General features: G+C 49.3%; 1 protein-coding gene across 1 annotated transcript in view; it reads right to left on the minus strand.

Annotated features, from left to right (window-relative positions):
* RCAN1 (regulator of calcineurin 1) overlaps positions 1-3,806 on the minus strand; it is a 94,812-nt gene extending 91,006 nt beyond the window's left edge. Inside the window, exon 1 of the mRNA XM_032354347.1 lies at positions 3,377-3,806. Within this exon, the coding sequence (XP_032210238.1) occupies positions 3,377-3,619 (243 nt within the window). The 5' untranslated portion in view covers positions 3,620-3,806. The remainder of the gene's footprint in view (positions 1-3,376) is intronic.
* Between the last annotated feature and the right edge of the window lie 14,973 nt (positions 3,807-18,779).

Consider the following 18,779-nt stretch of genomic DNA (forward strand, 5'->3'; position numbering starts at 1 on the left):
AGAAACATGCGTCCATTCCTTATTCGCCTCCCAGTCCGCGGTATGTGGTTCTAGCGGCCCTACCAGGCTAATGGGCACTCCTCCAGGTGACCCTCCGAGGGACTGGTTCAGGAGAGGGCATGGCCAGCCCCCCAGCACAGCGACCTAGAGGAGGGGGACGCAGGGAGCCGTCTGCCCACTCGGGTAAGGCGACACTGACCAGAAGCCGAAGGATATGTTCATTTCAATATCCAAAGGAGGGATCGGGCTGCTTGAGGGAGAACGGCCTCGAAAATAATAAGGCTGCTAGAAGCCACACTTTCCTACCTAGAGGGGTGATTTTAGCTGCAGGAGACATTCTTTCTACTGGAAGGCTCACCATAAGCCTCCCCCCCACCCCCACCCCCACACAGTGATTTCTCCTCTCACCGTCCCTGGTGGCAGAGCTCCTTCAGCCCAGTGAATGTTGTGTCTTCACCGATTATCGGACACCTTAGGGGGAGCTTAGGGATGTGCGAGCAACACTGCACAAAGCTCCCCTGCCCCCTCCCCACAAGCTCCAGACAATGCCCCCACCCAAATTCAAACACCTTCATAGCTGCCCTAGACAACAAAGGGCGAGAGCTAACAAAGGGGTCTCCTTGCTTCCTCTCTTGATCAGCCACCCTCCGTCCCCAGGAGACCTTCTCCACTCTGCTAGCTGTTAGAGTAACGTCCCAATCCCTCTCCGGGCCCCCCACGGAACCACTCCCCAGCTGTGTCTAACCTCAGCCACCCCCCTACCATCTCTCACTCGGCCAAGAGGCGCCCTTCACACCCTCTGAATACAGTCAGTTCACCATCTCCCTAGAACTTCTGGCTTTGCTGTTCCCTTCTGTGCCCTCTGCCTGGATGGCGGCCACACAAATCCACGCAAGGAGTTTCTTTCTGCCAGCCAAGTGCAAGCTGTGCCTAGGGACCTTCCGGAGCCACTCACTCTACAGCGGCCCCGTGCTGGCCCCTCTCTGCATGTCCTCTCTGCCTACACTGACCCTCCCACACCCTTCTCTGGGCTCTGGAAGGCTGACCCCACCTATGGACTGCAACTACTTGGGCTCCTTGGCCTCCTGGCTGCCAGCTGGTTTCCACCAATGAGACCAGAAAGCCAGGGTGAGTGGGGTATTTCCTCCCTGCCACTCCCTGCTGTAGCATCCTGATCCCACACCCCTTCACTCCCGCAGCTCCGGCCCGGCCACCAGCTGCTCTCCTGGGTCTTGGACTTGGCAGTGTGGCCTCCTCCCCTCCATCCAACACCCGTCCCCACCCCAGCTGTCTCCCTTAGTCCTGCCCCAGTTCATCCCCAATTCGAACCACCACGGTGTCCCTGTTAGGACTGGTAGGACTCAGCCCCGTCCTCTCCTTGGTCACTCTCTAGCATATTATCCTACATTACGTTCTCTACTCTACTTGTCTCCACGGATCCGAAATTACCTCGTTCACTTATTTTTCTCAGTTATCTGACTCGCCCCCACTTCAACCACTGGAACATAAGCAGGAAGTTCACCATGTTCACCGCTCTTCCCCATGGGCCTAAACCAGTGCCTGGGACGTAAGAAGCATTCAGTACTCAGCAAAAGAATGAATAAAGGACTGAATGCTAAGCCCTCAGTCTCTGCTCAAACCATCACCTTGTCAGAAAGCTCTTCCCTGATCATCTGACGTAAAACAATCTCCCTCCCCTCCCAGACCTCCGGTTCCTCCTCCCCCATCACCTCCATCTTACTTTTTTCCTATAGCACGATGACCTCCTGACATGTTTAATACTTGTTGACAGTCTGCTGCCCCACAACAGAAAGGCCAGCCCTGGAGGCAGGGTCGCGATTCCATTCACTGCTGTCCCTCAGAGCCTAGAACAGTGCCTGGCCCAAGCAGAGTCTCAACCATTTCTTAAAATGAACAGTTAGCAAAGTGGACAAAATTTCATACAAAGCAATTTCAGGAATGTCCCCTGCACTTTCTGGAAAGACCATAAAACTAGGAATCGCTAGACACCCAAGTAAATAAGCACAACCTTACACGACCTGACCTGCTCCATTAAAAAGACAGCCTCAGACCCCTAGGAAAGAGACTTGATATGCTGGCTAGACCTTGGCGTTGAGAAGAGAAAAGGTTTTAGAAAAAGATGAGCGAGACCTTGCATTTATGACAATTGTTGCTTTAGAAAGCATGCACGGAGCTCCCCTAAGCCCACAGCCGATGTAAATCCTTTCTGAAAGTGGATGGGCACAGAAATTACCAATAAATGGGACGCGAGCAGGCCATTCTCTGTTCCACAGTGGTGTTCCTCTTGGCAGCAGCCTTCAGCTACAAGTTCATTGCCAGTATAGGCAGACTCAGAGCCAAGCATGGAAAGCATCACTTTTTTTGACAGCTGCTCTCCTCATGAGGCATATCTCTCAAAGACAGGCTTTATTCTGCAATGCCTACGTTTTCCAAATTTTATTCTGCACACTAATTGCAGATTTGAAATAAATGCCTCCTCCCCGCCACCACCGTCGATTACTCATACCTGCCCCCTCAGCCTCCTAAGTTTCTAAACTGGGTAGATTTAAAAATCAAAAAAAACAAAACAAAAACAAAAACAAAACAAAACAAAAACCAAAAAACGAAAAACCCAGCTCTGCACATACTGAGTGTCCTGACGGTGGCATGTTATCCATTCTGGGGCAAGATTCCTATCCTGAAGGCCTAGAGAATGCGTCCCTTCCCCCCCCAACACCATTCGACCAAAACTGGCCAGCCACAGGATAATGAGCAACCGAAGATTCTCACCCAAACATTGGCTTTTCTTCCAATAGTGCAGATTGGGAATGCAGCGACGTTGTCCTATTTATGAACAGTGAATCACGTCGCCGCTCCACGTCTGTTTCCTGCTCCCTATGAATGAGGGGGAGCCCCTTCCCCAAAGGAATAAGTGCAGAGCGACGGTACTTGCCCCGGGGTGGCAGTGTGAGCTGCCGACCACTCCAGGTGCCAGTTCATCCCTGACTGTCCCTTACTTCATGTCCCCCACCCTACTATCCCCACCGAGTAGACACCCGGGGTCACGGGCGTCCCTAGGAGGCGGTGACCAGCCAGGGTCTGCGGCGAGGCGCTGAGAGACCCTGTGCCCGGTGTGCGCGCGGCCCGGCAGGTGCTCGGGGACCCAGGACCCTCGGGGAGCGCGCCCCCGCCCCCGCCCGGCCAGGAGCGGACCGTGGCAGGGCGGCCGGGGGCGTCGCCTCTCGGCCCTGACAGCGGCCCGGGCTGGAGAGGCTGCCGCGAGCCGGCCGGGACCTGGGCGCCGCTACCCGCGCCGCCTCCTCCCGGCAACAAGTGTCCGCCCTCCCCCCGACGGCCCGCCCGGCCCGGCCCTCACCCGGCACAGGCCGTCCACGAACACGCGCGGGTCCAGGTGGCAGGCGATGGTGGCGCTGGGCAGGTCCTGCAGGTCCACCTCCTCCATCTCGCAGTCGATGAAGCTCCAGTCGCCGCCGCCCTCGTCGGCCTCGGCCTCCCCCGACAACTGCGCGAAGGGCCGCAGCGTCACCCCCGGCTGAGCTCGCGATTCGGCCGCTTCGGCCGCCGCCCGGAGCCGGGGCCCGGCCACGGCGTCCTCCATCCCCGCGCCGGAGCTCGCGCGTCCCCGTGCGCCCCCGTCGGCTGAGCCGGGCTCGAGCGCGCGCTCTTCGCGCTCTCCCGCCCGCCGACTCCGCGGTTAAACCCCTCCGGCTGCCGTCACAGCCGGCGGCGGTCACCACGGCTCCCCCGGACGCGGCCTTCGCACGCCGGCCCCGCCCAGCCCCGGGGGTGGAGCTCTGGAAGACTTAGCGGCGGGCCCTTTAAGGCGGCCCCCGCTGGGCCATTGTATCCCGCCCTTCCAGGAGATAAAGCCAATAAAAGAACGGAATTCATCTCACGTGACTCTCATTCTGCCGCCCTCAGTCCGAAGCCCGAGGGTGGCCATGCTGGTTAGGGGCAAAGGCCCCTTCAGCAAGTTCCGCTTTTCCGACAGCTGGTGTCAGCTGAGTGGCACCAGGCAGTGTCTTGGGCGCCCGGATGATAGCTGCAGAGGCAGAGCTGCTCTGGTTCCCCTGCAGTGACGCTTTGAGGCACATAGGCCAACTTTGGGGGATTCAAGGGAGATCCAGTTTCGACTATGGCTCTGTGGCCATTGGCAAGTGGTTAGGTGCTTACCGTATATTATCATATATAGTCGCAATAAGTATTGAACTAGACCGTGACGACAATACCTTTTATATATACTTTATATATACTTTTATATATACGTATTCGTCATTATATCATTGTTCAACATTTATATAATCAGAAGTAAATTTTTGAGTTACCACTATGTGCTGTGTACAAAAGGAGATAATAAAAGGAGTAAAACATCGGTGCTTGCATTTGTGGAATTCATAGAGGGAAAGCACAAGTTCTCAAATAAACCTCTTCTCCCTACAAAATAGATAGAATTCCTTCACCGTGAAAGACAACGTGATGCAGTGAAAACTTGGGTCTGAATTTCAGCTTCGCTGTTAATTACTTGGACGAGTAACTTGAGTCTTAGTTTCCTTATCTGAAAAATGAGGTCATATGTGGTAGGAGTCCAGTAAGGGCCCGATACAGGGGAACTCTGTTTATGTGTAGATTTCTTTGGAAGGTGTGAAATCAGACCTGTATTTTCTCCTAAAGTGGGCTTACTCAATTTAGTTAAGAACTGTAACTGAATATAATAAAAGACATATCCAACTAATAGCTGTGATTTATTCAGAACATATCCTGTGCTGTGGTTCCCACTGTGATGATCTCGCAGCGGTTTGTGGCCACTAGGAGCTTGAAGTAGTAATATACATATAGAGATAATTCATGAACTAGAATGTGATACAAAGATCAAGAAATATAGGAACTATCCTACATTGCTGGTGGGAATATAAAATAGTGAAGCCACTTTGGAAAAACAATCTGGCAGGTCCCCAAGAAGTTAGCAATAGAACTACTCTGGGACTCAGCAATTCCTCTCTAGGTATGAACCCAAGAGAAATGAAAACGTATGTTGAAAAAAAAAAAAAGAAAGAAGGAAAGAAAGAAAATGTCTGTCCACACAAAACCTATATTCAAAGGTTTATAGCATCCTTATTAAAATAGCCCCACTGTCCGAGTGTGGAGCATGCTTAGGGTTCTCTTTTGGGGCGCCTGGGTGACTCAGTGGGTTAAGCCTCCGCCTTCAGCTCAGGTCATGATCTCAGAGTCCTGGGATTGAGCCCCGCATCGGGCTCTCTGCTCAGAGGGGAGCCTGCTTCCCCCCCTCTCTCTGCCTACTTGTGATCTCTCTCTGTCAAATAAATAAAATCTTAAAAAAAAAAAAAGAAGGATTTTCTCTCTCTCTCTTTCTCTCTCTCTCTTCCTCTGCCCTGACCCCCTTTCCACCACTGCTGGTGCTTTCTCGCCACTCTCTAAAAATAAATAAAACAAAACAAAATAAAAAATAAATAAATAGAAACAGCCCCAAAGTGGAAATAACGCAACTGTTCATTAGCAGATGAATGGATATCTGTCCATCCAATATGAAATATTATTCAACCATAAAAAGGAACGAAGTTCTGATAAACACAACCACATTATGGGCCTTGCAAACACTAAGCTGAGTGAAAGAAGCCAGTCACAAAGAACTACATACTATATTATCCCATTTATACGAAATGTCCAAGATAGGCAAATCTACAGAGACAGAAGATAGTTCAGTGGTTTTCAAGGGCTGGGAGAGGAGAGAGGACGCAGTAAGGGCTAAAGGGTATTTTATTTTTTCCTTGGAGGTGGGAAAAGAAAATGTTCTAAAATTGGACTACGGTGATGTTTGCACAATTCCATGAATATACTAAAAGTCACTGAATTGTACTTTCGTTTTTTTCCTTTTTAAAGATTTATTTGACAGACAGAGATCACAAGTAGGCAGAGAAGCAGGTAGAGAGAGAGAGAGAGAAGGAAGCAGGCTCCCTGCTGAGCAGAGAGCCTGATTTGGAGCTCGATTCCAGGGCCCTGAGATTAGGACCTACGCGGAAAGCAAAGGCCCAACCCACTGAGCCATCCAGGCGCCCCTCCTGAATTGTACTTTCAAGAGCAACTTTTACGGAATGTGAATTATATCTCAATAAAGCTAGTGTTTACAAATAGAGAATGTGCTAAAGGTCACAGGGGGTTAGATGAGTTGTGGCAGAGTGGGTGACATGGCAGAGTTGAAAACTCTGTAAACTTGGCCAGACCTTTTGAAAAGGGTAACAAAGGGGATGAGACAGCAGTTTTGGAAAAACAACACCCAGGCAACCCGTTGCTGGGTGGGTCCACGTTGTCATCACCCTTAGGACAGGACGCTCTTTCAATCCAAGCTTACCCTAAGCTGCTTAGCGCAGGCAGAGAGGGCCGGGGACAGTGCATGTGAGTGGGAAATGGACCAGGAAAAAGAAACCTAAAACGCACACTGAGCGGGCCATCACAGCTGGCCAGCTGCTGAGCTGTGGTAAAGACAGTGACCTGTCATTGACTTTGGAATGCAGTTAGTCATTACTAAGATGCAGGCACCGTCACCACACATTCCTTCAAGTGACTTTGGGCTCCCACCACCCACTGTCTCTTTTCTCTCCCTCTCCAGGTAGCAAAGTAAAGACAGGTCACCGGCTTTAGTTGTCTGTGTGATCCCAATAATAATAGCGATTTCATTTGGGTAGCTTTTAATTTAAGGGTGTACACCTGAACTAGCTCACATAAGCCCCACAAACAGGTATTATCACTTCTTGTTCTTAGAACTGAGGCTCAGAGAAGGAATGACCCACCCACAAGCAGAGAGGCAGCATGGCAAAGCAGAACACCAGCTCCGCTCTCCACCCTGCTTCTGCCCTTGGGACTCTATGACACAGAACAATGGGGAATGAACCAAAGAAAAACAGCGGGGGTAAAGGACAGGAGAAGGAAAAATAAGGGAGAAGAAAAGAAACAAAGGAATGGGAGAGGTAGGAATTTACAAGCAAAGGAAGGAGGTATTTGAGGTTCAAGATGGGGGACAGGGTGATGATCTTAAGGAAGGGCTTACTCTCGGGGACTCAGGACCAGCACTGGGTGTGATGCTGGAGAGATAGAAAGCTCTCGAAATATCAGAGCAAAATGACAGAATCTCTCAATAATTAGGATAAACATCACCCCTTCCTCTTCTAGGGGCATGCCTGGGGGCCTTGCCCTACTGCAGGCAGCATCCTTAGTCATAAAATGTCCAATTCTTCCTTCCACTTAGAAAATAAACTTTTATAGAAACTGCCATCTCTGCCATGCCTTATAAATTTAAGAAAGGCAGACACCTGTCTTACGCTTTCACGGACACTCGTGCTAACCACCAGTGGCCTTTCCCAAGGAGGGAAAAAACAGAGAGAATGTGCTGTCAGCAGCACAGGTGGAAACTAAGCAAAAGATCCTGCTTCACTTGGATTGCAGACGTTGCTAAGGGTGAAATCCAGTCAACTTGGGGACAATCTTTGAAGAGCTGTCCTACCATCAAACAGGTACAAAATTCCCGATGTGTCCTTTGGGAGCTGTTAGCTGTTCCCCTTTGTCCGGCTGCGGCGATGGAATCCAAGATCTACCACTGTTTCCTGGTTGGGCATCCAATAGAGAGCCATCCCTTCTCCTCAGCTCGAGCAGGCAGAGCCAATCCAGATGTTCAGATACCCCGAAGGCAAAGGAACCAACATGGGTGAAGAGCTGCTCTCAGAGATTCCTTTTTGGAAATGAGGGAAGGGACACACATCTTAATCAATATATCCTACCATTTCCCATTCATTTTCCTCCCCTAACTCCTTCCTCCATGTCAGCCCTTGTAATTACCGAATATAAGAGACCAGGCGCTCAGAAAGCCACGTTTGGTTATTTTTGTTCTTAGCATCTGTCTCTTATATTTAATGCAGCCCGGTTATGCAAACATGCCTTTGCCCAGATAAGCCAGCCTATTCATTTGCCAGGTGGGAAAGTTTCATTGGATGACACTTTAGATTGCTTTCTATTTTGTTCTGGAAATTGAAGGGGGCTGTGTGCAGTAAGCACCCGCTGCATGCTTATTAAATGAACCAACGGCATTTCTGAACACTCGAGAAATTATAGGCATTTAAATATTTGATTTAAGATAGAAGGCAAATAGCTGACTTTCCGAGTGTTTGCTATTACAAAGGATGAACTGATCCAAAGGCTGCTCAAATGAGTAAACCCCTCAAATATGTCAATTTGCAAATTTCTATTTGGTTAAAAATATACGCTGCTTTTTGTTTAGTTTGTTTTTTGTGGTTTTTGTTGTTGTTGTTTTGGTTTTCTTTTTTCTTTTTTTAAGGAAAGGAACTTTCTCCCCGGATCGAGCCTAATCAACTTTTATTCTTAAATTTCACTTTGAGGGGTGCCTGGGTGGCTCAGTTGGTTAGATACCTGCCTTAGACTCAGGCCATGATCCTAGCATCCGGGGAGCAGCGACTGAGCCCCTCCTTGGGCTCTCTGCTCAGCAGGGAGTCTGCTTCTCCCTCCGCCTGCTCTCGTGCTCTCTCTCTCTCTCCCCTTCTCAAATAAATAATAAAATAACAATCTTTTAAAAAAATGAAATTAAATTCCACTTTTAAAATCCCTGTTGTTTTCTATGGTCTTCTGATGTTTCTTAAATCAGAAGCTTGAGTTATAAACTGGGTTTTGAGAGAAATATTGGAATTTGGCTTCTTTGCTTTTCCAAGTTTAGAAGGTTCACCGGCTTCTCTGTCACCCTAAGTTCTCTTTCAAGGTAGCTGACACCTGTGTGGTTTTTAGGTGAGTTGGGATTCTTCTGGTTGCAAGTTAGCAAAACCTCTGGAGCCAGTTTAAACAGGAGAGAATTTAAATGTAGGGTGCCTTATGGTAGCCACGGGCAGCCATGCAGCCAGGCCTCAGGATGGTCCTAGAAACTGGGCCTCGGTGGTTATCCAGAAGCTGGGTTGTCACTTGGGCCACCTTGAGGCCATGGGAGGTCGAGGACGGGTATGTAAGAAAAAAGGTATCTACTTCTGGAAGTTCGCAGCCATGCATTTTCAGTGTGCTCTCATTGTTCAAAATACCTTCCATTTATTGAGCTAGAATCAGGAATCCTGTCATAGAATCACACAATCTCCTGTGTGGCTTCACAAGCCAGGGACATGTGGTCCAAATTTCGGTTCTGTTTGTTACATCTCCATGGTCTTAGGGCAGTCACTGGCCCTCTCTAACTCTCCGGATCCTCTTGTATCGAAGGGTGGTGTAAGTAGCTTCCTGCCAGAAGTGCCGAGGGGCTGGAAACAGTGCCCGACCTCTGCCTGGCACAGGGGAGAGGCTCACGATGGAGAGTTATACTTACACTCCTGGTCCTGGCTCTCCCACTTGGAGACGCTCTTCTGTCTTGTGTGTTAGAAAGTCCTTTAACAGTGAGAATCCAGGTAAATGGATCTTCCCCTCTGGCCAGCTTCTAGGGAATGAACACCAGGGCGGGGTCTGGACCTGTTGGGTCACTGAAAAGACATGACTGCCCACTGATCTGTAAGCTGGACCTGGGCACTTGGAGGCTCCCCCCACCTTCCCTGTTTTTGGAATGTGGATTCCACTGGCTTTCTGGCTCGCAGAGGCTGGGGCACATGACCTGGAGCTGGGGATGCGGTGTTGAGAACACCTGTGCGGCACACATGACTGGACCCTATTAGGACCTCTTTACCAACTTTTAAGATCTGGTGTTAGGGCAGCTGTGGGGGTCCATCCATCTTTTCATCCTGCTGCTACTGCAGCAGCCTCACACCCAAGTTCAAGAGAACTTATTAAACATGCCATCCACCAGCCCTGAGTGGCCCGCCTCTTTCTTTGGTCTCGCCCTGCCCTCTGCACACGGCTGAGGCTTTCAGATTACACCTGGGAAATTCCCAAGAGGATTTCAAACCAACAGGTTCTGGGGACCGATGAGCTCCTATGCTGATGAGCTCTTCTCTTCAGATCGCAAGATGGGTGAGACCTTAAGGACTAGTCCCACCTCATACCCAGTCCTGAGGTCAGACCGAGGTTGTTGTCATCATTCCAACAGGAGATAGTTCCTTTTAGGGAGTGGGGCAGGATATCCCTGGGACCTCTCCCAGCGCCCTTCCTCAGGGATGGTTTTTAACCATGTGATAAGTTCCGTCTTTGATTTTACCCTATAGCATAGGAACCACATCTCATTGGCCTGTGATAGCCAGCAGTTGGTTAAATAATGATGGCCTCGTGCTCCCGAACACACAAGGAGCAGGACCTGGAAGACAGCATACTTGCAGGTTCCGGGTTTTAGCATGTGGCCATCTTGGGCAGGAGGGACCATTATTTATCTACTTAAAGAGAGGGGTCAAGGCTGAAGCTGAGGCTTTGGCCTGCGTAGCCTTAGGGAAGGAGCCACCTCTGACCTAGATAAGACTTGGAGAGGAGCAGGTTGGGAGCGAGGATTAATGGGAGCTCACTCTGGGGTAGTTAAGGCTTGAAAGACCACTTAGGACTGCAAATGGGGCCCTCCCGGAGGCAGTTGAGTAAAGTATCTGGAGTTTCCCAGGAAAAGGCTGGAGGCATACGGCGGGAGATGCAGCTCTGGATAGAAAGCAAAGGCATGAGGCCATCAAGAGCCCCTTTGGAGTGAGGAGAGGGGCTTGAGCTCAGATATTAGTCAGCAGTGGAGCCTGGGAAGGTGGGCTGAGAGGCCAGGGAACCACTGGGCCGGTGCCGTGTCCTAGAAACCAGAGACGGGGGCTTCATGGAGGACAGAGTCTTCTCTGTCCAATGCTGCCAGAAGGTTGGCTTTGAGGAGATTGGGAAACTGAGTTTGGGATTTCACACTTTGGAAGTCATTGTTGGTCCTGGCAAGAGGAATTTTGGAGAAATGGCGGGAGATCGATGCCCAGCTGGGGGAAGAATCGAATTCAATGAGCCTCAGCAACTCGTTCAAGAGGCCGTGCTACAGAGGGCACAGAGGAGTGGGAAGAATGACGTCAGAGTAAGGGAAGGGCTTGGCTTGTTATAGATGGGAGGAGAGGCACCAGGTTTGCGGCTAATGGAGATAAGTCAGCAGACGAAGCTTGAGGACTGGGCGGGGCAAGGGGGTTTCTGGAGCTCTCGGTGCCTGGGAAGAGAGAGGAGAGGCAGGTCCAGAGGGAAGAATGGAATCCATTATTTTATTTATTTATTTTTAAAGATTTTACTATTTGACAGAGACACGGAGAGAGAAGGAACACAAGCACGGGGAGCAGGAGAGGAAGAAGCAGACTTCCTGCTGAGCAGGGAGCCCGATGGGGGCCTCGACCCCAAGACCCTGGGACCATGACCTGAGCTGAAGGCAGCCGCCTAACGACTGAGCCATCCAGGCACTCTGGAATCCATTCACTGCCACAGAGAGCAGGTAGCAAGCTCAGCACAGGTGCTGGGAGGACTGGGGAAAGTTCCTTGTGGTTGCTCGGGTCTTCTCCGTGAAATAAGAAGTGGTACCACCACCTGAGGGTGAGGATGAGGAACAAGGCACGGGGAGTTGAAGGCGAGAGAAGAAGATGTAACGTCGTCTTCCAGGAATGCGGGAGAGTGCGGACACCGGGGAAAGGCAGGAGGATTACAAATGTAGTACGAGTATAATATACGCACACATTATGTAAACATATGCACATGATTATAATATATACATATGCATCAGTAGATGTAAGTAAGCATATTTAATATAGTATGTATAATTTAACATACTGCAAAATAATTACAATCAGTATCTAATATACATGTAATATGGTATATTAATATATGTTCATTCATCATCTATGAATTGGAAATATATGCGGATAATGTATGTAATAACATATTAATCAACTGTATTATATGTAATTAAATATATTTATTTATAAATTATGTCTCCTTCACTATTCATAGTGCAGTGATGCTTATTATAAAACATACATAAAAATAGATATATTAAAAGTATAGGAAAAGAGAAGTGAATACAAATTTAAATGTTTGTTTTATTTTTTAAAAGTAATCTCTACATCCACTGTGGGGCTTGAACTCACAACCCCAAGATAATAGTCGAATGCTCCACTGCCTGAGACAGCCAGGCACTCCTAAACGTTTATGTTTTTACCCTCCTCTTTTCTAGCTTGGAAGACCAAAAAGGCAAAGTCTTAACAACCATCAAAAATACCCTGTTTTCTCAAAAATCTTTTGTACCTCTCAGTTCCTTATTAATGATGTCTTATTGAGAGTGATGTGATTAAATGTGTGTCATCCTTTTGGGAAATCATAATGAGCCACATGGTAGGTGTTCCATACTCTGCTTCCTAAATCAGAATATTCATTTTCCAACCCCATCTGCCGAACATGCCAGGGGCTGTTATTATTTATTGCTATGATTATGTGATGCAGTTAGTAAATGTCCATGCTCCTTGATGTCAGAGAGTAGTTCTTGCAAATTAATTGGAAGTTATTCATTTTTATATGTTTCACAAATGGGTTTTAAAATGCACAGAATCCCTTGGAAGCTTTTTAACAGGTTAGGAAATGGTGTTTCCAAGTTTTCAAGTGTGAGATACGAGAGCTCTGATAGTTGTCACACGTCATTTGTTGGCAGTAAAAACACTAATGATAGAAAGAAAGCTTTCCAAACTCCAGTTTTCAGAACGTTCCCCTCGTAGTACATGTTTCTGGCAGGAAAGTGGTTACTTTCTCATTTGCTGTTAAATGCCACGTTGACCCGGAAGGGCCAGGTTAGGTTTATTCCTTTATCCTGACCTCCTGCATCGCCGGAGGGCCGTGGTCCCTTTCTCTCTGCCCACCCCTGCTTGCTTCCCTGGAAATCTCTTCACACCACCGTCCAGCAGGCGTCTGTGGAAGGCACCTGTCCATTTTCAGGAGGATGAGTTTGATTAAAAACTAGATAATGTAATCTGCAAATTCTCTTAATGGGGATTTGGGACCTGCAGTAACAGCAAAATTTGGACAGCAAAGAAGGTGTGAAGAGCTGGGTCGACCCACGCCACCTGGAGCTCCCGCTGTCCCTTCCGGGTGCTGAGAGCATCCCACGACACCTGCCAGTCTGGCCCCTGCAGTGAGGTCGGGTACCAGGGTTAGCCCACAGGGCGAAGCAGCAGAGCATTCCTCCCTCTCTCCTCCCTTCCTTCCTATGTTCCTCCCTTCCGTCTTCCCTGCCGCCTTTCCTCTTTTCTTTTCTTTTTCCTTTCCTTTCCCTTCCCCCTCCTTCCTTCCTTCCTTCGTTCTTCCTTTCCTTTTCTTTCTCTTCATTTTCTTTTCTTTTAAAGTTAGAAACCAATATAAACCAAAGTCCTAGTATTTTTCATTCATCCCAGTAAGTGACCTTGACCTAGTAGGACAAGTGAGCAGAATGCACAAAACTCCATCAGGGACAGCTTCTTGCACCCGGACTGTCTCGCTCTGACCTGAGACGGTGATTTCCGGCTGTCGGGCGCCTGCGGCTCGAGCGAGCTCTGCCCCTTCCACCTTCTCAGCTCATCACTGGCCTCTGAAATACAGGCTAATTCCCAAAGAACACTTTGGAAGGCCAAAACGGAAGTCTTCATGTTTCCCATCAAACCTGCTCATCCCTCTCGGTTCTGTTTTAATCTGTACTCTGCAATCTGCCCGATCACCGGGAAGAAACCAGGAGCTCTGCAAACTGCTCCCTTTACCTGACATCCCTCTCCCCTGTTCCCTACTCCAGGCGACCATCACTATATCCTGCCCACGCTTCCTAGGGAATAACACGGGCTGAAGTTACCCCATTGTCCTGATCTCCATCTCTACCTCGAGTCTCTTAGCTCAGGACCACAGCTGGGTCCCCTATGCTGTGTAGTAGAACCAAGGACTCGGGAGCCGCCTTCCATTCACGATTGAGTTAATCACCAGGAACTTCCAAGGAACAGCATCCAAATAAGGGTCATCAAATTTCCTCCCTTTTCCACCGTCCCCTCGAATGAGATGTGTCCCTACACAGTCCCCTATACACAATTGCCTTCTTTATCACCTTTATCAAATATAATGACTGTACTGCCTTCTAACACGCCATTGTCTCGCTTCTGCGTTGCACCGCCAGCCGCCTGAGAGCAGGGAGAGTGGGGGTTCTCCTTGTCTGCGGCGTGACGCGTGGCACACAGGTAGTCAACATTCAGTCCTCACGGCAGCAGCCCGGCAGTGTCTGTGGATCCCAGCCCCAAGCACGGGATGGCCGGCTGCTGCGGGGATGAATGGGTGATTGACAATATCCCCCCGACGACGGGCAGAGCACAGATTTTATCCGAGTTTCCATTGAGGCAAGCTGGGGAAAGAGACCCGAAGCCTCGCTGAGTACACAAAAGCCATTCTGTGAGGAAGCCGGCCTGGCAGCCCCGATCTGGCTTGGTTTGGAGCCCGCTGTTTAGCTTATAGAATAAGCTGTTCCACGGTAAAGGGGGCCTGTGTGTATTTCACGCCACCCATTGGCCTGTCCTCCTGCCTTACGGGTGACTACACGGATGTGACGGTGGGGAGGGGTCGGTCTGCATTTTCGCTTTTAACTGAAGTGTAATGAACACACGGCAGTTTCAGGCAGTTTCGGGCAGACGACATAACGATTCGACAGTTCCATACGTTACTCAGCACTCATCCTGGGGCAAGTATATTTTTAAAACCACTTTACTGGGGGCACCTGGGTGGCTTCATTGGTTACGCGTGTGGCTCTTGGTTCTGGCTCAGGTCCTGATCTCCAGGTCCTGGGATGCAGACCCACGTCGGGCTCTGTGCTCCGAGGGGAGCCTGATGGAGATTCTCCCCCTACCCATACTCCCCTTCTGCTCCTCCCTGCACACACACACACTCTCTCTCTAAAATACATAATCTTGGGGTGCCTGGGTGGCTCAGTGGGTTAAGCCGCTGCCTTCGGCTCGGGTCATGATCTCAGGGTCCTGGGATCGAGCCCCACATAGGGCTCTCTGCTCCGCAGGGAGCCTGCTTCCCTCACTCTCTCTCTCTCTCTCTCTCTCTCTCTGCCTGCCTCTCTGCCTACTTGTGATCTCTGTCTGTCAGATAAATAAATAAAATCTAAAAAAAAATACATAATCTTGATAAAATAGGACCACCTTATTGAGGTATATAACAGGCGTGCTCTAAACTAAACAGATTTAAGCAATACAGCTGGTAAGTTTGACACACATGAAGCCATCACCAACCACAGTCAAGAGAGGGAATGTACCCATGCCTGCTGAGTTTTCCCAAGCTTCCTTTCCACGGCACTCCTAAGTCCCCCCTGATCTGCCTCCTGGTACTGCAAAAGAGTTGAGCTAGCCTGTGTTTAATCTTTCAGAGCTTCCTTGTTCTGTCTTCTCTTTATATACCTTCCTTGCACTTAAATTATTGCTTTATTACCTGACCTCCCTCTAGAGTTTTAGTTCAATTAAAAACATGCATTGGTCTGCTGAGTTTCCTCTGTAGCCTCCAAAGCAGTTTTCCAGTGATGGTTTATCTTGCTTGTTCTCTACATTAGGTAAGTGGTGAGCCTGACTTCCCAAAGAAAGAAGGACCAGGTGGCCAGCATGCGTTTCCTCTGCTGTCGAATGAGACATTTCCCTAGGGCCTCTCATCTAGTGGGGATGCGGTGTGGCAGCTCTCTGCAAGAAAGGACAGCGGCTCTGGTCAAGGTAACCGGTGGTCGGTGCTGGAGCCTCAAGCCAGCTAACAGCATATGAACCTCCAATGCCAGAGGGAAAGGCTTCCCTTGGGATGCCAGTATTGATGAGTATAGACTTAGCTTCCCTCAGTTTGTTCCATTTATTGGTAGCGGCATGTGGGTTTTTGCTGTGTTCTGTCTGCTGTGTGTATCTGTGCCTGAGCGCATGTGTGTGCGTTTGTATGTGGATACGAGCATGTGCGTAGATAGCCATGAGCATTTGTGAGCATGTAAACGTGTAATATTCATGTTTGTGCGTGTCTGTGCGTGGCTGCATGTCTGTGCACGCACACACGCATGGCATCTCTGTGTTTGTGCGGGGAATGTGTGCCTAGGCTCACGTGTGTGTATGAGCGGGTATGTATGCACACATGCACGGGTGTGTGTCAGGTGCGCGTGCACATGTGTACATGCCTCCGTGCATGGACTGGGGTGGCTGCTCCCGATACAGAGGCTTCAAGCAGTCCCTGTGTCCACCGTCGTCGTCTGCTGGTCCTGGTCCCGGGGCTGCTCTCTGTTCTCTCAGCTACATGGCTCCCTGGAGCTTTGCAGCTCCCTCAAAGTCTGCATTGCATTTGGTGTGTGGGTTTCTTACTTTTACTAAGTCGGGTGGACTTTTACTAAGGGTAGAAGGCGGACAGGCTGAGCCCCGCTGTAGGAGTGCCAAGGGGGCCTCCTGTCTCTCACCCCCAGCTACTCTTCAGGGCCCATCTGGGTGTTTCTGACTCACTTGCGAGACCAAGGCCGTTTCTCTACAATGTGGAATCACTGTCACCACCTTATTTTATTTTAAAAAAAGGTTTTCTTCTACTAAACCCACTTCACCTGAGCATTTGAAATTAGTGTTGGTCAGAAGAAGATCACAGGCTATTTTTACTCAGAATGTAGAACTCTGCTTAGTGTGTTAAAGGCAGATCCATTTCCCCATCAGTCAAGTGCGCAGGCGTGGGAGGGCATGTAAGTTTGGGGTGGGGGTTGGGTTCCTTTTACCCACTGGGAGCCCCCTGGACTCCAGTGACACTTCATATCTATTTCTGGAAGGACCACGATCATGGTTAGAAAACAGCAAGGGCCCCAGTGTTGGAGATGGTGTTCAGATGAAAATGTCCAACCATTCCTTATTGTCAGCCAACCCTCTTGATAAAGCTCACCCAATAAAAACAGGGCGCCTGGGTGGCTCAGTGGGTTAAGCCGCTGCCTTCGGCTCAGGTCATGATCTCGGGGTCCTGGGATCGAGTCCCACATCGGGCTCTCTGCTCAGCAGGGAGCCTGCTTCCTCCTCTCTCTCTGCCTGCCTCTCTGCCTACTTGTGATCTCTCTGTCAAATAAATAAATAAAATCTTTCAAAAAAAAAAAAAAAAAACATAGCCTTACCATATAATCCGCTAATTGTGCTCCTTACTATTACGTGAGTTGAAAACTTATGTCCACATGAACACCTGCACATGAGTGTTTATAGCATTTTTACTCAAATTACCAAAAATTAGAAGCCAACGAAATGCCCTTGAGCAGGTGAACGGATAAACGGTGGTACAGTCAGCTAATGGAACGTTATTCAGGGCTAAAAAGTGGTTCCCAGCCACAAAAGGAGAGGGAGGAGTCTAAGATGTGCATTGCTAAGAGAAGGAAGCCAGTCTGAAAAGGCCGCATACCCTATGATTCCAACTACATGACGTTCTGGAAAAGGCAAAACCACAGAGACAGTAAATGGATTTGTGGTTCCCAGGGCTTGGGCGGGGGCATCGGGGAGGGAAGAATAGGTGTTACAGGGGAATTTGAGGGCGGTGAAAATACTCTGCATGACATTATAACGATAGATACGTAGCATTATACATTTGTCCAAACCTATAGGACATACACCACCAGGAAGGAAACCCAAGGTAGCCCATGGACTTCAGTTAATAACAATGTATCAGTATTGCCTCCTCAATAACAGAGATGTACCTCCCCAGGGCAAGACGTCAGCAACAAGGGAAAGGGTGTGCTGTGTGGAGTGAAGTGATAGATGAGAAGCCCCTGTAGTTTGGCTCAATTTTTCCTATAATCCCCAAACTACTCTAGAACAGAACCTATTAATTAAAAAAAAAAAAACTGTCTAATTAATATGGCCACAAAACACCTGATGGAAAGCAAAAAACGTGAAGTCAGCTTGCCAGAACAAACTAGTCGCAAATTGTACCTGTCCAGGGTGACATTGGTGAAGACGTGTCAATAAAACGGAGAGCGTGAAGTCACCCCACTGTTGGGGACAGTCCTTGCAAATGGCCGGGTAAGGAGAGCAAGGCATGGCAATACTGCCACCTCGTGGTCGAAGGCAGACTTGCAAGAGAGTCGCTTGGCGTGTCCCATTTTCTGTGATGTTATCACTATATCTACATCTTTTTATAAAGCCCGGAGAAAGAAGGAACAGGGGAAGGAGGGAGATAAGTGGGAGGCATAAGGAGATCTTGGCTGTCCACGGGCCATGTCCCTAACATTTTCCATCTGACAGACAGGCAGAAGGGTCGGATGGCAAGAGCCCAGAAGCCTGCTATACAGGTTAGGTATGGAAGGATTTTGAAGCATCTGATTGCTTAAAAATATCTCTGTCATGTAATACTGCCCATACACACTGCTTGATGTTGATTCCCACCATACACGATCGGCCAAAGTGGAGGGACCCCCTCGTTCAATGAGGCTCTAGCGGGGGCTTCCTCTGGACTGAGCATCCCTCGTAGGGAGGGGATGTTATGTCCAGATGTCTGCCCCGTCTTCTGGAAATATGAGCAGACTTCTAGCCCCTTTTTCTGAATGCAAAGAGACGGACCCCTTGACTAGGAAAGGGGGCCAGAATGCACACTTTGGAGGGTGACTCTGGAGCTGGAGGAGGGGGAACTCTGGAGCGGGAGGGTATGTTTAGAGGGACACCAACCGCCAGTTGTGTAGGGGAGACCCATGGGGCAGGGAGGCAGTGAGAATGAGAGTGAGCCTCTCTATGGCTGTGCTTCAGGTCTTAAAACTTAGCTGGTTAGTGGGTGGCCGATGGTGGGCGGCTTTGCCCCGACAGAGGAATGTC

Source organism: Mustela erminea, chromosome 1 (genome assembly GCF_009829155.1).
Source record: "Mustela erminea isolate mMusErm1 chromosome 1, mMusErm1.Pri, whole genome shotgun sequence".
Lineage (NCBI taxonomy): Eukaryota > Metazoa > Chordata > Mammalia > Carnivora > Mustelidae > Mustela > Mustela erminea.